This window comes from Cibotium barometz, chromosome 30 (assembly GCF_041138505.1).
Source record: "Cibotium barometz isolate CiBa-2024 chromosome 30, ASM4113850v1, whole genome shotgun sequence".
NCBI classification, from domain to species: domain Eukaryota; kingdom Viridiplantae; phylum Streptophyta; class Polypodiopsida; order Cyatheales; family Cibotiaceae; genus Cibotium; species Cibotium barometz.
In genome coordinates, this window is record NC_141075.1 from 35,595,465 (window position 1) to 35,615,495 (window position 20,031).

The 20,031-nt window shown below is 46.6% G+C and overlaps 1 protein-coding gene across 9 annotated transcripts in view; it reads left to right on the forward strand.

The window, feature by feature from the left end:
- LOC147621429 (protein ANTI-SILENCING 1-like) overlaps positions 1-20,031 on the forward strand; it is a 134,861-nt gene that overhangs the window by 17,691 nt on the left and 97,139 nt on the right. For 7 of the 9 annotated variants that reach the window (XR_015269827.1, XR_015269826.1, XR_015269828.1 and 4 more), the window contains exon 2: positions 12,697-13,085. Coding sequence is in view for 6 of the 9 variants with exons in the window: in XM_086824168.1 (XP_086680294.1) it covers positions 12,744-13,085 (342 nt within the window). In the remaining 3 variants the exon portion in view is untranslated. Of the gene's footprint in view, positions 1-11,663; positions 11,761-12,696; positions 13,086-20,031 lie in introns of those variants that run through there. The other 2 variants (XM_086824172.1, XM_086824169.1) reach the window with 2 other exon arrangements.

Consider the following 20,031-nt stretch of genomic DNA (forward strand, 5'->3'; position numbering starts at 1 on the left):
CTCACGCACAGTTGTGGGATCGTGTCAATGACCGTGTGCGTTCTTTCATCTTCCTTAATTGCACGCCATGTTAGAATTTATGTATCTCAGTGTTTTGGGGTTGTACCATTTATTGGGTATTTTATATATTTTTCTCTGTTTTATTTGTCTTGTGCCAGTCGGCCAGCTCTCACATGGACTATATAAGGAGTTCCCCATTATTCACTAATCCATCCATTCGCTTGCACAAGTTCAACATTCTCTTGTTGGCCTATTGCCATCGTAAAGCTTCAAGCTAATATAAAAGGTGATCTTGTCCACAAGCTCTCTACTCTCTCTCTTGTCTTGTTATGCTTCCGCCTGTGCATTCTCAATCATGGTATCACATTCGCTTAGGTTCAGGCTGCTCCATCTTTTGCCTGCCTTCTCATCTGTGCCTTAGCTCCTAGCGCCTCCTTGCTGCAGTTCAGTCCTAAATAGTGGCTGCATTTTCATACACTGCTGCGTTTTCCAGTCCAGCCAATCTTTCCCTTGTTGCCGGCCAGTTCTTGGCTGCGTTTTCTCCTAGATTATCCATGACTAGTTACTGGCTATGGGTGCTGCTTTGACTGCTTCTCAACTGGCTGCTCTTATCCTCACCAAGCTTCCTCTTGACTATGATGTGATTTCTTGATCTTTGAGGTGCCCGGTTACATCCACTCAGTTGGATTTTGATGATCTTAGCTCCCTACTTTTGGAGGAGTCTCGTCTCATAGGGTAAGCTGAGGTGTCAGTCAACAGTTCTGACGAGGCACTTTCCTCAGTTTAGAAGAAAGGTGAGAGTCGCTGCGTCTCTTGCGAGAAGAGAGGACATCTGTCCAAGGATTGTTTGTCCAAGAAGAAGGACAAGACCAAGGGCAAGACTTCATCTCAGAGAAAAGGCAAAGGCACGACACAGGATAGTGATACAGATTCTAGTACCACTTCTAGGGCTCCTAGGGCGCTTCCGGCTCAGGAGAACCGAGATGGTGTACTTCTCTAGTACACATGCAATTCCCTCTCATGTGCTTCGAGCCAGAAGAGGCTTGTGGGTGAGAGGGGGCTGATTACAGCTCCACTTACTGGTGCAGGGGGACCGTGATTCGGAGTTCCAAGCATTAGGCATTTGGCAAGACATGGTTATCTTTTGTATAGCAAAGATTATGAACTGGATTTGTTTTGAGTTCATTGTTCGAGGCTTTTAGGACGTGATGTGTTCACCATCCACTGTTGGGGATTATGGGTGCGGTGTGTCCAGTAACTCATCATCTATTCTTGGAGTTCATTGCACACTTGTGAGGGAATTTATGGCCAAGTAAAGTTTCTTGTTGTTCGTGGTGGCATTTTGTTTCAAGGAAACAGGTTGGTGGATGCTCTCTCCGAGGTGATTCAAGTATTCGTTGTGCTGGAAGGTCCATGGTTGCATCTTCATCGGCTTATCTTCTTCTGACTCTTGCACACTATGAGCTGCAGAGGGGGTGTTAGAATTTATGTTTCTCAGTGTTTTGGGATTGTACCATTTATTGGGTATTTAGTATATTTTTCTCCTTTTTATTTGTCCTGTGCGAGTTGGCCAGCCCTAGAGGCAGTCGGCCAGCTCTCACATGGACTAAATAAGGAGTTCCTCCATTATTCACTAATCCATCCATTCCCTTGCACAAGTTTAACATTCTCTTGCTGGCCTATTGCCATTGTAGAGCTTCAAGCTAATATAAAAGGTGATCTTGTCCACAAGATGCTATACTACAGAGATCAGTTTATGCGTATCTCAGCAGATGGATTCATACAGAGACCTGGATACATGGATTTGTACATGCCTCACAGTGTCGAGTGGTGATTGGCTAGCTCAGAGTGTCATCACACCAGCTTGAGATTGAGGCAGGTAGGGCAGCACGGATCCCCAAAGCAGAGAGGATATGCAGACTATGCTAGGAGGAGGTTGAGAGTGAGGAACATTATGTATGCAGATGCAGAGCATATAGTGTCATTAGAGAGAGATACACCACCATCTTTGATCACCAGTGGGAGGCTCAACACCATCACATGGGAGGAGCTTGTGCCTATGGTCTTGGACCAGGAAGTGTGCTTTACGAACCTTCCACAGGGCGGAGGTTTTGAGGCCTTGATTGGCTGGCGGTCAAAAGGGCAAAGGAAAGTCTTCATCGGAGAAGGCTTTTGAGAAGAAACCCGATTCAGATCGTGATGCTTTGAAGGCCGAGTGGACGTGTAACAATTGTGGTGAGAAAGTAAGCGGAGTACCACGAAGAATGCTGATTCTTGAGCTGCAACTCCTAAGATTCCAGCTTTTGTACACTTGGAAATTATGGACACATGCTTCATCTTCTTCGAGTAGGGAGGCAATTGGTTTCACCGCCGCCCGAGATATTGGGAAGTGGATTCTCGATAGTGGTGCTTCTAGGCACATGACTCCTTCCCAAGAGATATTATAGGATCTTAAACGGCAGTTAGGTTGCATCTTCATTGGCGACAATTCCACTATCTTGATTCACAGTGAGGGAAGGATGGAGATTATTCCCGATGTCAAAGGGGAGAAACATTCCTCTCGTGTTCTTTACGTTCCAGCACTTGGTTTAAATCTTTTGTTAGTGCATGAGGTTTGCAAGACTGGCATCCGGGTGGAGTTTGATGAGCATTTTGTTGCTCTACGGGACAAAGCAACAAGCCAGGTTGTTTGGGAAGGCATAGTGGAGAATGGGATCTACAAACTCTCAGCACTCTCTTCTCTGACAGGCACTTAGATCAGTGATTTGTGGCATTTCCGTTTTGGCCACTTGAATGTGGATGCGCTGTGGCGGGCTTTCTAGGACCAGACGATGGATGGCTTGCCAGATGTTGGCAGCAGGCAGGGACACTGTAGTTCTTGCATTCGTGGTAAGCAGGGAATCTTTTCCAAAGTAGGCTACTAGGCGGGCTTTGAAACCTTTGGAGTTGGTACACACTAACTTGTGTGGACCTATGCAAACCCCATCCTTGGGAGGTTCTTTGTACTTTATGCTGCTTAATGATTGTAGCAGATTTACATGGGTTTATTTTCTTTCCCATAAGGACCAGGCTTTTGCAGGTTCAAGGAGTGGCATGTTATGGTGGGAAGGAGTCTGGATTGCAGGTGAAGACTCTTTGGGCTGACAAAGGAGGAGAATTCTCTTCCAATGCTTTTGTGCGGTTCTGCATGCTTGCTTTCCGTTAACCTTGACATAGCGTCGGGTCACCTGCCGGAATTGATCATGCCTGTTGCTGGGCCTTTGGAAATGATTTGAGAGCTTACTGAGGTACTAGGTCTGCGTACCTACCCTCAGGGACTGCTTCCTCTAGCTTCGCCTGTTGTAGACTGTTGGATTATATCATCTCCAGAGGGTCTACATCATCTTTTTCATGCTTGTATTGGCCATTTATGAGGCCCTGCATTCGCATATCTTAGCAGAGATTATTTACCATTTTTTGGTATTTTTAGGCATTTATGTGGCATTTTATGCTACAGCCATGCTGTCAGCCTGCTACAGCTGGCTGACCAGTATCCTGAGGTAGTATATAAGGGCTGGCTCCCTTTCCCTCAGTTCATCTCATTTTTCAGCATTCAATTGAGGTCATTAGCAGCATCTGCTACTGCTTCTCATCATTGTATAGCACCTACGGGCTTCCCTTGTGCTCAGATTTCAGCAATAAACATCAGTTTCCAGCATTTACAGGTCTTGTACCTGGATGTTTTATATTTGCTTCACTTTCTTACATGGTATCAGAGAAAAACGTTGACCTGTGATGAGCAGATGAAAGCTGCATTTTCTGTTTTGGAGCAGAGGCTTCGAGAGTTTGGTGCGTTTTCTGCAGATTTCAGCGTAGAAGGTGCTGCGTTTTCTTCCGGGAGCAGAGGCTTCCTCAAGAGTGCTGCGTTTTCTTCATCTGACACTTGGGACTGTTGTATCTCTGATTTTTTCAGCAAAGATTGCTGATTTTTTTAATTGCTGAAGCTCTCTTCTAGGTGCTGAGGACAGGGAACTACATCTTGGAGAGATATTCTTCCTCTCCTTTCAGTTTCCCACCCTTCCTCCCTTTCTTCTTGTTGTGCACAGCTTGAGAGGAGGACTTGCTGATTATTTTTTCAGCCCCTTTCTTCAGAGAAGGTTTCTTGTCAGAGGACATGGCTTCACGAGATTTCTCTAGTGCTGCTCCTTCTCCTGTTGATTCTCCAGCACCATCACAGCCTGGATCCCTTGCTCCCGACGCTCCACTGGTGGTTCCTATTCCCAATCTTACCTCTCCGAGTTTCTTTCATCCAGGTCTTGCTCCTGTCAGAATACGCAGCGGAGATGATGACCAGATCTGGGAAGACGAGCAAAAAACGCATGCAGAAAAAACAGCACAAGAGAGAGAGAAGTAGGCGTGTAACTCTGCTATGATATACACAAGAAAATCCCGATATGATACAATGAGTGGTATGGGGTTGGGGGCCTATTTATATGTCCCCATAGCAGCAGTCGGCCTGCTGTAGGCAGCCGACTGGCCCTGAAAACTCCACGACCAGCATCACATCCAGTCGGCCAGATCATCAGCAGTCGGCCAGCTCTGGCATGGAGTCGTGGACCAGTTCAACAGTCGGCTAGCAAATGGGCTGCCTCCCAAGCCACAGAAAAATGGGAAAAAATAGGGGAAAAATGCGGGGAGTGAGGAAAAATGATAAAACACCTGATAAGGGCGGGCACACCCACAACAAAGGCCCTAGTGTATAAATCTAGACAGGAGATGACTTCTAACACCCCCTCTCAGCTCCTGGCTGTGAAACCAACAACAGGGAGCTGGGGTGCCGCCTGAGCAAATCTTGAGAGAGCGACTTCGTGAAGAGGTCCACCGTACTGTCCTCCGTCGAACAGAACTCTAACAAGATGTCATCAGCAACGATCTGTTCACGAACAAAGTGCCTCTGGATGACCATGGGTTCCTCCAATGGAAGCCCAAACTTGTAATGCAACCTCTGCATCCTCACCACCTCACAAGGAGCATCACAAGCAGCCCGGTACTCTGCCTTTGTGCTCGACAAGGCAAAAGATGACTGCTTCTTACTGCTCCAGAAAACTGCTGTTGGGCCTGAAGTAGATCTCCTCGTGTCCGGATCTCCTCCCCAAACCGAGTCACTCCAACCGTGGAGTCGGACTCCATCCAACAATCCCCCTTCTGTGTACAAGAGTCCCTGATCCTTCGCATGCCGCAGAAACCACAGGAAACGCAATCTTGCCTCCCAAAGAGTCATCCGCAACCATGAGCTCAACTGCCTCATCAGGATGCTCCCGTCCAATCTGGTGTCCATCAACCAGATCAATGAACCATAGAGCTTCTGAGTCACAGAGACATCACACTGCTCACAAGGATCAACACCTGTTACGGTGCACAAACAAGTCCTGGAAACCTGATGAAACCTGTCAACCACCCCCTCTGAATCCGGAACCACAAAGCTTGGAGAAACCACCTCCTTCTGCAAGTAATCACCGGCCACCTGCCTGGCTTTCCAAAAGGTCCCCGTGGAAAGAACATCCTCAGCTACTACTGGAGGTTCTTTGTCCCGAATACGACGAGACATCAAAGCATAAGTGACCTGTTCAGTTTCCTCTGACTCACAAACACAAGAACCGCCAACATCAGTACTGGAAAGTTCCTGCCAATTGCTGCCATCTACTGGCAAGCTATCCACCATCTGGTCTCGGAAAGCCTGTACCTGCAGCGTATCCACACACAAGTGGCCATTACCAGACTGCCACTCATCACAAACCTGAGAGCCTGGGAGAGAGAGTGCTGAAAGCTTGTAAACTCCATTCTCCACTCCGCCTTCCCAAACCAGCTGGCCTGTTGCTTTGTCCCGGAGAGCAACAAAATGCTCATCAAACTCCACCCGTACGCCAGTCTTGCAAACTTGATGCACTGACAACAGATGAAAACCGGGAGGAATGCTTCCCCCCTCTGCCATCGGGAACTATCTCCATCCTGCCCTCGCTGTGAACTGGGATAGTGGACGTATCCCCCGTGAGAATATGACCAGAAAGCCTGCAGAGATCCTGTAAACCGGAACGGGAAGGAGTCATGTGCCTGGAAGCACCACTATCGAGAATCCACTCCCGAGTATCCGTTGCGGAGAGTCCTCCAATCTCCTCCCTGCCTGAAGAAAATGAAACATCGGTGTCCATCACCTCCAGGTGCACAAAAGCCGGAGTCTTCATGATTGCTGCTGAGGAATCTTCACCCTTCTCGGACTTCCGCTTGGGACACTGCCTCCAATAGTGGCCTTTCTCGCCACAATCATTACAGGTCCTCTCTGCCTTCAGTTTTTCGCGGTCAGCGTCGGACTTCTTCTCAGAAGACTTCTCCGATGAAGCCTTCCCTTTGCCCGAGTTACGGCCTTTCGACCGTTGGCCAGTTAAGGCCTCCGAACCTCCACCCTGAGGAGGGTTCGTGAATCGTTCCTCCTGGTCCAGGACCATGGGCACAAGCTCCTCCCACGTGATGGTGCTGAGCCTGCCGGTAATCAAAGACGAGTAAAATGCTGAGTACGAAGAGGGCAAGTGTGACAACAATGTTATGGCCATGTCCTCTGACGATATCTCCTTCCCAGCGTGAAGAACTTCCTGTTGAAGAGCCTGCAGCTTGTTAATATGCTCCCGCATCGTCGACGACTTTGCAGGGCTCATAACCCGCATCTGTACTTCCAAGGAAATCCTCTTCATGGGCGATACCCTGTTGTAAAGAGAAGCCAAATGCTACCATATACCTCTGGCCAGTGTCATATGCTTTACATGGTTGATTACCTGTGGTGTGCAGTTGAGGAAAATAAACGAACGGACCCTGGCATTGACACGATCCCACATTTGTGTCTGAGCCTCCTGGTCCTTTCGGGTTGACGATAACTCCCCTTCCTCTACTTCCGGCCGTGGAATACCAACAACGACGAAATTTGCGAGATCGTAAGACTCCAGAACAGATTCCATCATAACCTTCCATATGCCGTAGTTGCTCCCGTCCAACTGACGGTCCACCGGGAACGTGGGGAGTGTCGGGATCTTCACATGTCTCTCGGCCATCTCTAACAGATCTGCCATTGCGGGGATGTACTCTGAAAAGGGTGGGTGGGTGGGAACAAAGAAGAACTGATACCTGCAAGTGGCTGTCCAGCAAATCAGCCCGCCGTCCTCTTGCTTCTCCTCTTCCCGAACAGTCCAAAACAGTCCACCAATCAGCCACAAAACAGCCCCCCCTCTTGCTCACACAAATCCCAAGACCTATCTAGAGCCTAGGGCTCTGATACCATGTCAGAATACGCAGTGGAGATGATGACCAGATCTGGGAACACGAGCAAAAAACGCATGCAGAAAAACAGCACAAGAGAGAGAGAGAAGTAGGCGTGTAACTCTGCTCTGATATACACAAGAAAATCCTGATATGATACAATGAGTGGTATGGGGTTGGGGGCCTATTTATATGCCCCCATAGCAGCAGTCGGCCTGCTGTAGGGAGCCGACTGGCCCTGAGAACTCCACGACCAGCATCACATCCAGTCGGCCAGATCATCAGCAGTCGGCTTGCTCTGGCATGGAGTCGTGGACCAGTTCAGCAGTCGGCCAGCAAATAGGTTGCCTCCCAAGCCATAGAAAAATAGGAAAAAATAGGGGAAAAATGCGGGGAGTGAGGAAAAATGATAAAACACGTGATAAGGGCAGGCACACCCACAACAAAGGCCCTGGTGTATAAATCTAGACAGGAGATGACTTCTAACAGCTCCCACCCCTACCCACATACTGTCCTACAATCCTCCCCAAGTCAGTGACTCCATGAAGCTTACCGCAACCAACTATCATACTTGGTCTTTCTACACTCAGTTGTTGCTGGAAGGAGCCGTTATGTAGATGGCTATCTCCACACCTCACTTGGTGGACCCTGCTTTGAGAAGCATATTGGATGCTCGGGCTCGTCTTATCATCATCCATTGCATGACTCCATCCATACAGGCACAGTTTGTCTCCTCCCGGAGTAATGCTCATCAGATGTGGACAGAGATCCAGAGGAGGTATGGGAGAGTTTCGACAGTGAAGATTGCCAAATTGGAGTCAGATCTGGAGAAGCTTACCATCACTGAGTCAGATAATCTGATTGAGAAGATTGGAGAGTTTTCTCGTATCAAGCTGGAACTTGAGAAGTACGGGAGCACCATCATTAATCTCATCCATAAACTTCTTGGTAAGTTACCTGCTTCCTTTGATTCTTTCAAGGATAATATTTATTTCCGTGATCCTCTCCCCCCTTTTGAGGAAGTCGTGAGTTATCTCCACGACAAGTGCATGCTTCGCGGAAAAGGCAAGTCGGAGTCTGCTTTTGTTGTCTTTGACAAGGGCAAAGGCAAAAATTGAAAAGGGAACTCCAACAACAACAACAACAACAACAACAACAACAACAACAACAACAACAAAAACAAAAACAAAGGCAAAGGCAAGGGTAAACATTCTAAGGAATCCAAGGACAAAAGCAATGAATGTGATTATTGTGGCAAGACAAGTCATACTGAGGCTCGCTGCTTTGCTCGTCGTGATGATTCTCGAGCAGCAAAAGCCAAGTATAAAGCCCAAGATGCTTCTAAAACATCTGACAAGGACAACACCAAAGATAAAGGCAAAGTTTCAGAGGAGGGATCTGCCAAAGTTGCATACATGGCAGTCAGATTTATCCATGTAACATGCGGAAGCTTTGGGGGAGATCGGTAATTTCAATGCTCAGAAATTAGCACACTTTTCGCAACGGAATTAACACACAAAACTGAATGAAGATGTGCAGAAAATAGAGAGAGAGAGAGAGAGAGGGAGAGAGGAGAGGACACAGTATTGGGTCCCGAATACCCTCTGTAGGGCCCCCACCACGAATGGTGTATTTGCTTTATTAGAATGATGCAAATCTGAAAAGAAAATACAGAAAACTTGACCTTTCTTGGCTGAGATAACTCTGCCCTTGACCTTAAGTCCTTCACCCCTTTGCGTTAGCAAATCCTTGGCTGTCCTAGCCCTTGATTAGCCTTAGCTCTTGGTGAATTATGAGATAACACAATGGATTGTGGGCTCAAGTATTTGTACTACCCAATAAAGGCAGTCGGCCAGCTCTAATCCAGTCGACTAGCATAAATTCATCCCACGACTGTATATTCAGCATTATATGCTAAATAAATTCCAAAAAATGCTGCGCATGCTCTCATGGCTGGCTGGGCATTAGGCGCATGGTTTCTAGAAGGCCTGGGCACTGTATACGTGTTGTTTGGAGACTGGGCAGCCTGTATGGGCTTCCCCATACTTGCCCTACAGCCATAAAAAGGCTGGACAACCTGTATGCTACCCCTGGCCTGCCCCTAGGGCTGTCCTACAGCCCTCCATGGCCTATCCATTGCTGGTGGGTACAGCCAGGGCCTTCCTGGCCCTCATGGGGGTGGTTTTACACTGTCCCCATGCTCACGCAAGTACTTGGGGTAGCCCTACGAGCTGGCCCCTTTCCCATATGCAAACCCTAACTTGTCTACAGAATGATCTGGCATCCAATACCATACCAGATACACAGAATCACTGACATCATTCCAGAGGGAGACTCACAGCGTGGACTGGCTCTGTTTCATGTGCAGGACAGTGCACACCTGACCTTGGACTCATGTGCAGGACAATTCAAACCTGACCTCGGACGACCAGGATGGAACCCTGGCTGACTTGTCCCGGACTCGGCTCACATGGGACGAAGTTACCATCCCAGGTCTTGCACCTTCTGTACAGATATGTCTACGTGGCATCCAAGTGTGGCTGATCTCTTCACCAAACCACTTCCGAGAGCTACTATGGAGGTGTTACTTCAGCGTGCTGGTATTGGACCGCCCCTCTGGCGCTGAAGAGGAGGTGTTGAATTATATCATCTCTAGAGGGCCCACATCATCTTTTTCATGCTTGTATTGGCCATTTATGAGGCCCTGCATTGACATATCTTAGCAGAGATTATTTAGCATTTTTTTAAAAACCATTTTTGGTATTTTTAGGCATTTTATGTAGCATTTTATGCTACAACCATGCTGTCGGCCTGCTATAGCTGGCTGACTAGCATCCTGAGGTAGTATATAAGGGCTGGCTCCCTTTCCCTTAGTTCATCTCATTTTTCAGCATTCAATTGAGGCCAGTAGCAGCTGCTACTGCTTCTCATCATTGTACAACACCTACGGGCTTCCCTCGTGCTCAGATTTCAGCAATAAACATCAGTTTCCAGCATTTACAGGTCTTGTACCTGGGCCTACATCTATGTTTTATATTTGCTTCACTTTCGTACATAGACCACTCCCTCTGCTACCCTGCTGCATCCTTCCCGTGGGAACTGTGCACCTTCCTTGGGACATAGCTTAGTGGGCTGAGCCTGAATGCTCTGATACTAATGTTGCATGCGTGGAAGCCTTGCTGTACTGATCCACAACCCTAAGCATACTTAAGAAAATTGATGCTAATTTACATGAGATTAAGACATAGAGGAGAGAGATTAGGTGTCAGGTTTTCTTTATTCATATGGTACAAAAAGGTGACTTATGCTTGTACATGGCTGAGGCTTGTGGTCAGCCCATAAGGGTTGACCCATAGCCCTTCTACATGAATCTACTTGATGCTATACTGGAATAATGAATTATGAACTGAATACTACACTGAATTACTGCTTGATGCTTATATATATGTATGGAGGGCTGGTCGGCCAGCTACAGGAGAAGTCGGCCAGTTTTGGACAAGGTAACTGCGTTTAATTTGCTGTAACAGCTGTGCTTTTCATTCCTTCTGCCTGTCACCCCCTGCTGGGCCCTGACTTGTGCCTGCATGCTGTCCTACCTGCTGCAAGGGCTTCTGCTGGCTGCTGACAGCCTGTCTACAGCCAGCCGACAGAAGCTCCATGCTTCCATAATGATGATAATTCTGACAATGATGATGCTGCTAATGCTGAGGACACTGACGAGGTGCTGCTGCTGCTGCTGATTATGATGAAGATGATGGTTCTGAAGCTACTGATGATGATGTAGAGGATGGCTTAACTGTTGACTAAACAGGGATTAAGACTGTTCATGCTAAGGTTATCCATGGCACGGGCGTGCACGTGACAAGAGGAAATTTTAGGTTTTCTTCTCATCATCCAATTCAAAGTCAAGGTGAGAATTCTTTATTTGATCAATCACCACAACAAAGATTTAATCAAAATTACAGCACTAGAGGAAGAGGAAATTTCAGGTCATCCAACCAAACTACAAACCAAAGAAAAGGTCCGTGTTATTATTGTGGAAAAGATGGTCATTTTGAGAGAGATTGCTGCTTAAAGCAATCATCTCAACAAGGAAGTAGAGGAAGGGGAAGAGGACGAAGCAAACTTCGATTTATGAGAAAGGTATGGTGGTCGGCCTTCCAAAGATAAATATGAATTCTCATGTGTGTGAGCCATGTATGATGGGCAAGTAGGCAAGAACACCATTCCCAAAGCATGAAGCATTTAGAGTAAAAGGGATTCTTGATTTGATTCATAGTGACATTTGGGGACCTTCTCCAACATCATTTGGAGATTTATCTTATTATATCACTTTTATTGATGACTACTCACGTAAATGTTGGGTGTATTTCTTGAAGCACAAATTTGAAGCTTTGGAGTGCTTTCAAGATCTCAAAGCAAGGTTAGAAAAACAGCACGGAAGAGACATCAAAGTTCTGAGGACGAATCGTGGCGGTGAGTATAACTCAAGTGCATTTCGTGAGTTTTGCAAAGAGCATGGAATACACCACCAACTTACTATAGCCTACACTTGCACAAAAAAGTCAACTTCTAGCTTATGGCTTTGCCAAGGGTCGCCAGTTTGTAGTCCTTTTTGACATGGACAGTTTTGAGAACGCCATCTCTCCTTAGTTGGCTACCAAAATGAGCTGTACATTAGTGCTCTATCATTTGTATGTGGATGGGTTTACACTTGGTCTCCGCACCCACATATCTCAAAAGACATAGTTTTACCCTATGACGTAATCATGATGGTAGTTGGTAACTTGTCCTTGGATTAGGGTCCACAGCATGCTCACTACTCATCCAAAAGGTTTCTAACTGTGCACTCATGTGCAAGTATGGCAACATGGCACCCTAGTGCAGCAGGTGCACATGACACTGTCATGGTAAAGAGTGGGGGCCAGAAAAGCTCCCTTACTTGCTCTCCTTTGTATATGAAGTCATACTAATACAGTCCCATGGTAGAAATATAGAAAATTACCACCTTAGTCTTGTTGAGGTTTATGTCCAGATTCTTATGCTCATACAAATCTGACAATATGTCTGAAAACACAATAAGAACCTGTTCTAATGACCTCTTGATAAATTCAGCCGGAATTAGACACATCATTAGAGTTACTTATTATCTTGGACTCTTTCAACTATCAATCATGACGCAATTAGGAATGGTAAAGTCAAATAAAGTTCGATGTTATGAGACCTCAAATCTTTGGCAGAAAGATCTATGACGTGGATGCATTATGATCTTCCTTAACGATTTTGTCGTCTATTTTTTTTCTTTTGCTTTTCAAATGTCTTTGATGATTTTTTTTTTTTGGGGAGATTATGACTTCTGTAAGGTGTGACCATTGTGACTAGAGCTTACAGAACCTGGCTTGTTTGATGCAGGGAATCATGGGGTTTATGCTGCTATAATTAGTTGCTTTTGATGTTCCATGGCCAGTCTGGATAGTGATGATGAGTTCATTTGGGGTAAGGCCAAAGGAACAGTAAACAAGGAGAAAAAGTATTACCTCTCCTTCTTCTATGAACATGAAGAGTATCGTCTTTTTGACAACGTCATTGTATATGATGAGGAGGAACCTGATGGTCATGTTGCAAAGATCATGAAGCTCTGGGAGGAGATTTCTAGTGGGAAAAAGATGAGTCTTCTTCGGTGGTTTCTTCGACCAGATGAACTCCCCCCCCATTTGCAAGGGCAAGTGCTACATGGAAATCCGAAGGAATTGTTTTTGGCTTTTGGAAAAGGGAAAGGCGTGAGCAACGAAAATAAATTGGTAAAAATGAGAGATTTTATCTTTTTAATAGTTTGGTAGAACCCAGCAATTTTGTTGTAATGTTTTTTTTAAAAAAAATTCACCACGATAGTGCAAGAAATGCTAGATGTTTGGCACAAAAAATTACATGCTTATGAAGGTTCCCTGGCAAAGTTCGATGCCAAAATGCGTACAAGTAGAACTGGAGGATAAATTATTGTAAACAACGCATGGCTGATCACATGTGCTGCTATGTGATCCTCCTCAGAGGGAAGGTAGGTTGCTTTAAGAACTACCGGGATGTTGGAGGGATTCAGTAGGTGACATGGGCTGTATGTCGGAAAGCACAAAGATTAAAGAGGATGTGAGAAGTGAGGATTGTGCACAGTACAAAAGCTTTTAGTATGGGACGTGGGTTGTACTGCTATGGTATTAAATTTTAAAAAGTTAAGCGGCTACGCTTGCTGTCCTAGCTTTTTGAGTGGTTTTGATTTGAGTGACAAAACGGCTGTGCAATGGCTTTTTTTTTCATTGTTGTTGGTTTGCTATGGTTTTGTATGCAAATTTTGAATGGGAGAAAACATGTAGTATGAGTGCTAGTTTGTTGTGAAAAGATGTGTTAAATTGAGTACTTGGGTGGACAGACAAGAATGTGAGTAACCATCATAGTAGAGGCTAGTCTACAGCAAGAGAGCCTCCGTAAATGAAGAGAGAGGGCTTCAATTTATAGATTTGTGGCTTCAAAGGGTTACCAGCATCCTTCCACTCCCACTCACCGGGGTCCCAATGCAAATGTCTGATAGGGCAGCCACCATACAAACAAAGGCTAACACTTTCTGTGATTATCCTTGGGGGGGGTCAACAAAGACGTGCTTCCCTAACCTGCCAACAACTCTGACTGGACAAATCTGGGGGCCCTCAATAAGGTCCTACACGTCACATCTCTCTAGCTGCCAAGCTGCCATCCATCCTGTACAGAAAAAAAGACCGGTACATCATCCTCCCTAGGCAAGGGGAGACCCATAACCTGAAGAGGAACACCTGTCCTAGAAAAAACCCCAAACCAAGAATCATGACGGCCTTCCAAGAAAGATCCAGTAATCCAGTGGTTGGGAATGGCTCCATCAATCTCTGCAATCCTCCGGCTAGAGCCTCTCAAATGCTGTGTGAAATCCAATCTCTGCACCTCGGTGAGGCTCTGAAGCCTCTTCCAAGCCAGCACTGTGGGGCATAGGGTCTCCTAGCCAGCCGAAAGAATATGCATAGCTGCCCCTAGAGGCCTACCATGCACATCTAAGATCAAATCATTCCACAGAATGGGCTGCCGGTTAGCTTCCTCCACTGAACGCGGGGGGATGTGTACCAAAAAACTGCTCAGGCAGTCCTAGGCCCGTAGGACGGACCTAACTAGAGGGGGATGAAGGGGAGCGGTGAACTGCATCCGAAAAAATAAAGCGTGAGCTGAGAGTCCAGTCACCTCCGCGAACAGGGACACACTTCGTGATTTGCTGTATGAGAAAGTCCTTCCAGGGCTCAGTGCTTGGAAGAAAGCCCAACAACAAGCTTACAAAGCAAAGCCTTACATTGCACCTTAGGGTCAATGATATTCAATCCCCCTTCTTGCTTAGGCCTGATAATGGTTTCCCAAGCAACCCTCGCCCTGGTGTGTGCATTTCCATCAAGCCCTGACCAAAGAAAGTTCTGAATAAGGCGACGAAGTTGGCCAATGCAACCCTCATGAAAAATCCAGCACGAAGCGATAAACCAAGTTGTGGCTAGCAAAACTTGGTTAACTACCAAAGCTCTAGAGGCCAAGTCGAGCTTCCTCGTACTCCAGTGTTGAAGCTTGCTTTTAATGCTTAAGAGCACTGGAGAAAACTGTTGTGCAGGGGAGATGTCAACGCCCACCTGACAACCAAGGTATCTGGCAGAGCATCCTCTCTCAATCCAAGGCTGTCCGGAAAGCACATAAACAAGCATGTGAAGCCTCAAGGAACAATGCCGTATCATTACAATTGGCGTTGACATGTATGACATATTACATCCCCCCCTCCCTCACCACAGGATGGAGCTTACTAGGAGCATGCCTGCAGTGAGCATCGTTGTATCACCCTGGCATATAGTTGTGCATTTACCCCAGTAGTGCTCCATCCTTATATATGTACATACATCCCGACCTCAGAGTAGCAATTTTCTTTCAGTTTTCTTCTAGTTGTTGTATTGTGCACTGAGCACCATCTGATACTCAGAGATACCACATACATTGTACATGGTTTTGTCTCATAGGTCAGTTCTCTTTGGCCTGAGGGAGACGTTAATACAATCTCTCTCTCTCTCTCTCTCTCTCTCTCCAGACGATCTGCTTCATACAGAGGATCAGAGATATGCTATCATATCGACTCTCACATAGAGCTTTTGAGGCGTCCAAGCAGCTCGTAGAGAGTGGAGATAGGAGATCATGGTATTCACAGATGATACAGTGGCTCACTCAGCATAGTCTTGACATAGATCACCTGCCACCTTTCCAGTATGATATACATGCACCACACATCCAACTCTCTCACAGTGAGAGAAACAGAGTCCTTCGGCAGGATTTATGGCAGCGATACACTCAAGAGACTTGGATTACACCCAGTTAGCCTCTACCACCGAAGATGCTATACTAGAGAGATCAATTTATGCGTATCTCAGCGGATGGATTGATACGGAGACCTGGATACATGGATGTGTACATGCCTCACAGTGCCCAAGTGGTGATTGGCCAGCTCAAAGTGTCATCACACCAGCTTGAGATTGAGGCAGGTAGGGCAGCACGGATCCCCAGAGCAGAGAGGATATGCAGACTATGCCAGGAGGAGGTTGAGAGTGAGGAACATTATGTATGCAGATGCAGAGCATATAGTGTCATTAGAGAGAGATACACCACCAACTTCAGTGGACATCCCTCACTCCGCTAGATCATGGAGTCCGCAGACCCATCGCAGATTTGGCCAGTTCTTTGCTAGAGACAGCGCCACAGAAAGACACTGCTACGGACTCATACCACAGGGAGAGGTGGGCTCCAGCTCCAGCTCCAGCTCACTGATTTCTTCCAGAGATCTATCCCAATGCCTACCCTGACACAGGAGGACCCTTTTATAGGCTCTTGGCCGGTCATCGGGCGTCGACACTTGGGCGCCCGCTCGTTCATACTAGTCATCCTTTTTCTTGAGGAATTCTTTCTTGAAGACGTCTTCGAACTGTGCCCAGGTTGTTGGTTTAGGGTTGAGTTCTTTCCACAAAAGCAAAGCTTTTGCCTGAGAGGAAACCTGCTGCTAATTGGATCTTTTTGCCATTGTCATATGGATGAAACTGAAAATGGACTTGCCACTTATGTAGCCAAGTGTCCACTATCTCTTTGGTACGCTGCTTGTGCTCGTCCCCAAACTGTTCCGGAGTTATATTGGGGCCTAAAGCAAATGCCAAAGTATCCATACCCGAAAGAGTAGATAGGGTAGTGGTCAACAAAGAGATGGAGTTCTGTAAAGCCTGCATCTGCGCGGCGATTTGTGCTTGACGTTCCGAGGAAGAAGCTTCGAGAGAAACTTTAAACTTTTGGAAATCTGATTTTGAAACAAAATCGTCGAAAAGATCGCCATCGGTGGTGTCTGTAGCCGGCAGCTCTTCACGTTCAGGAATGGGCTCCAACTCGGATTCTTGGGTCGACATCTTGAAGAGGGCAAAGTGAGAGAAAATATTTATCTTGCACAAGGAGAGTGCAAGAGAGCTTGAGAGTTTGAGAGATGTGTGGCAAGAAGCCCTCTTAAGGGGAGTATATAGGCTTCCCCAAAAGCTAACTTAGGTTTTGCTTTTGTGTTTTATTTTTTTTATTTTTTAAAATAAATAAATAAATAAATAAATAAATAAAATATATATTCTGTTTTCTAAAAAAAACACTTATAAAGCAAAGCATGGGTTTTTTAAACCCTTTCTAAGGTTCAGCAAAAAAACAAAAGCAAAGAAAAGCAAAGCGTGGCGTGGGATTAAAAAAAAAAACGAAAACAAAAAAAAAACTCAACCTAGCGCTAGCGTTTGCTTTTCGCTTTTTTTTTCTCGGCCTCCCGCTTGTAATTAGCACCCGCCTACCTGCGTGGACCACCTGCCCACATGGTTAGCCGCTTGCACACGGTTGGCGCCTGTTCGTGTACGTGGCTGCCTGTACATCCACATGGGCACCTGTGCCAGCCTACGCTTGGCTGCACATACAGCCCGTATGCAAGTCCCGCCTCACGTACACCATCCTGTCCGCCTTCGTGTACTATTGCTTGCGACTGGTGAGGTGACCTTGCAGCTGGCGTCTTCATACATGTAATTTGCACGATCTTCAGGCAGTACACAGACATAAACAGCCTTCGCTTCTTCTCTCTCTCTCTCTCTCTCTCTCTTTAGTATGACAGCTTGGTTCCAGCTGCATGGCTTTAGTATGGACAGGCTACCTCCATTTCAGTACTCCCTGGATGCACCCTCCCTCTCTCTCACACGGGCAGAGATTACCAGACTTATCAGGCAGGACTTGATTCAGCTGGACACTAGGAGGACATGGATACAGCCGACACACGAGCTTGGTACGAAGATGGCTTTCTATAGAGATCATCTTCTCCAGCTCACGCAGGATGGGTTTGTGATTAGACCCAGCTACATGGATACTCATCTTTCTCATGGGGTACGGTGTGCTATTGGTCAGAAGCGCACATCATCACACCAGCTAGAGATTGAGACTGGTAGATTCAGAGGAGTACCAGCTAAGGCCAGGATTTGTCAGCTGTGCCAGATGGAGCCAGAGACAGAGTTACATTACATATGTCGCTGTCCAATATATTATGAGATACGAGGCCGTTTTCACTGCCTGTTTAGAGAGGGTTTCGGACCACTTTCTAGAGTCATGAGATACCAGGATCAGAGATGCCTCGGATTATACTTGCTGGAGCTTCGTAGACATAGAGAGGGTCTCTTGAGAGGGAGGGGATCAGAGAGGGAGAGACACCTACAGAGGCAGATTACAGACTTCTTTCGACCAGAGATTGAGCAGTTAGGCCAGCAGGCATTGCAGATAGCCCTAGAGTATAGCCGCACCAGAGGTACACTGATTGATCGGGCTATAGAGCTGGGGCGGTCCAGGCGCCCCAAGATGAGAGGCCCATCTCGACATCGGCGGAGACTACAACAGAGGATCAGGACCATACTAGCACGACATGGGAGACGTCCAGTCAGAGTACTCACCATGGAGGACATTGAGGATATCCGCCATCGACCGATGAGAGACATCTTTGGATAGTGATGTGTATGATGCTTACCTTTGTTGCTGTAGTTTTCCTCCCAGATGTTATCCATTAGGAGCACCTAGTACCGTACTTTTCCTCATAGTTGTTTCAGTTTCAGTTAGTTGTTTAGTTATTTTTAGCTTTTCTTACACAGACATTGTATCAGATCCACCAATTGTTGTAACCTTTTTGGTCTCATAGGTCATTTTGGCCTTCTGAAGACGTTAATATATCATTTCATTTCATTTCTCTCTCTCTTAACAGTCGATTGGCTTTTTCTTCTTCTCTCTCTTAAACTGTTTATACAGTTAAAAACACATCCAACCTTCTTTGCAAAGCAAACAACCCATACAAGAACATAATCCCTAACATGGGTTCCAATGATGCAAAATAACATGCTGAAATTGAAAAAACAGCAGTATACTCAGAAAAACAGCAATCTTCATGAACTCATACCTTTTCTTAGATCTCATCTTCTCTACCTACTGACTTGCTCGTTCTCGAGGCTTGCTTTGATACCACTGTCAAATCCCCAAAGGATCACCTCGTACAACGCTCTTGGTACAAGACTCGAAACCTGCAAACAAATCAAACTAACGTGAAGGTGGTGCAGGCCTGACTCACCTCCCAACCTTGACAGCTGTCGGCAAGCCCACAAGTCTTGGCTGTCCCCATCGAGCCACGAGCTGAGCTAACTAGATGGATGTACCGACCAATCTCTACCTCGCGACGTTCCATACCGCCGCGAAGCTACCCTCGCGGGCCTCGAGATTGCTGCCGGCCTCGGCTGCATGAAGCTGGTGCACGTCTGCACTAGATCCAGCCTCCTGACCACAGAGCTCTCACAAAGACACGTGAGACTCTATGAACTAATGACTAACCTTGGCCACCCTTTTATAGACTCTTGGCCGGTCATCGGGCGTCCACGCTTGGGTGCCCGCCCGTCCATACTAGGGTGCCCGCCCGTTAGTCTATCCCTAACTCAGCTCGCCAATCAACGTGCCTATCTCCAAGCTTCCCCAAACCTCGAAGCTAGTCTTGTGTGTGTGTAGCACACGCTAGATACACATTGTGCACATGACAGGCTACCTCACCACCCAACCGTAGATCCCATATGGAATTGCCCCGAGCCGGAGGCTAAGGCTCCAATCCCACAAACCATGCCAATCAGCATTGGTATACCACCAATGCTTGCTTGCTGAGGAAGGGTCCCGGGCTCCAATTACAAAGGAAGACTGTGTGACGCTTCTAGGTTGCTTGTGCCTTCAATGGCCTCATTGCATGGACACTGCTTGATATGCTAGGCAGTAGTGATGCTAATGAGCTCCTACCATTGAGGGGGACCAAGGTGTCATTGGAGCTGCGGCATAAGTGACAGTTTCATACTTGCATTTTGTTGTTTGCAAAAAAGCATAAACAGTTTATCGGCGTCACGATCCCTTCCCTATCACTTGAATTTATCCCTACATAGATTCAGCTTCTATGGAAGCTCTTGGGAGTGATCATGGTTGTTAGAGGCGTCAGAGGTGTTTCGTATGAGGTGGGTATGGTACGCGCCTCGAAAGACTCGTATTTTTTAGAGACGTTAGAGGCGTGTGTGATGGATAGATATATAGTGAAAGTTGAGAGAGAGAGAGAGACTAGGGTGTGTATGTATGAGCCTTGAG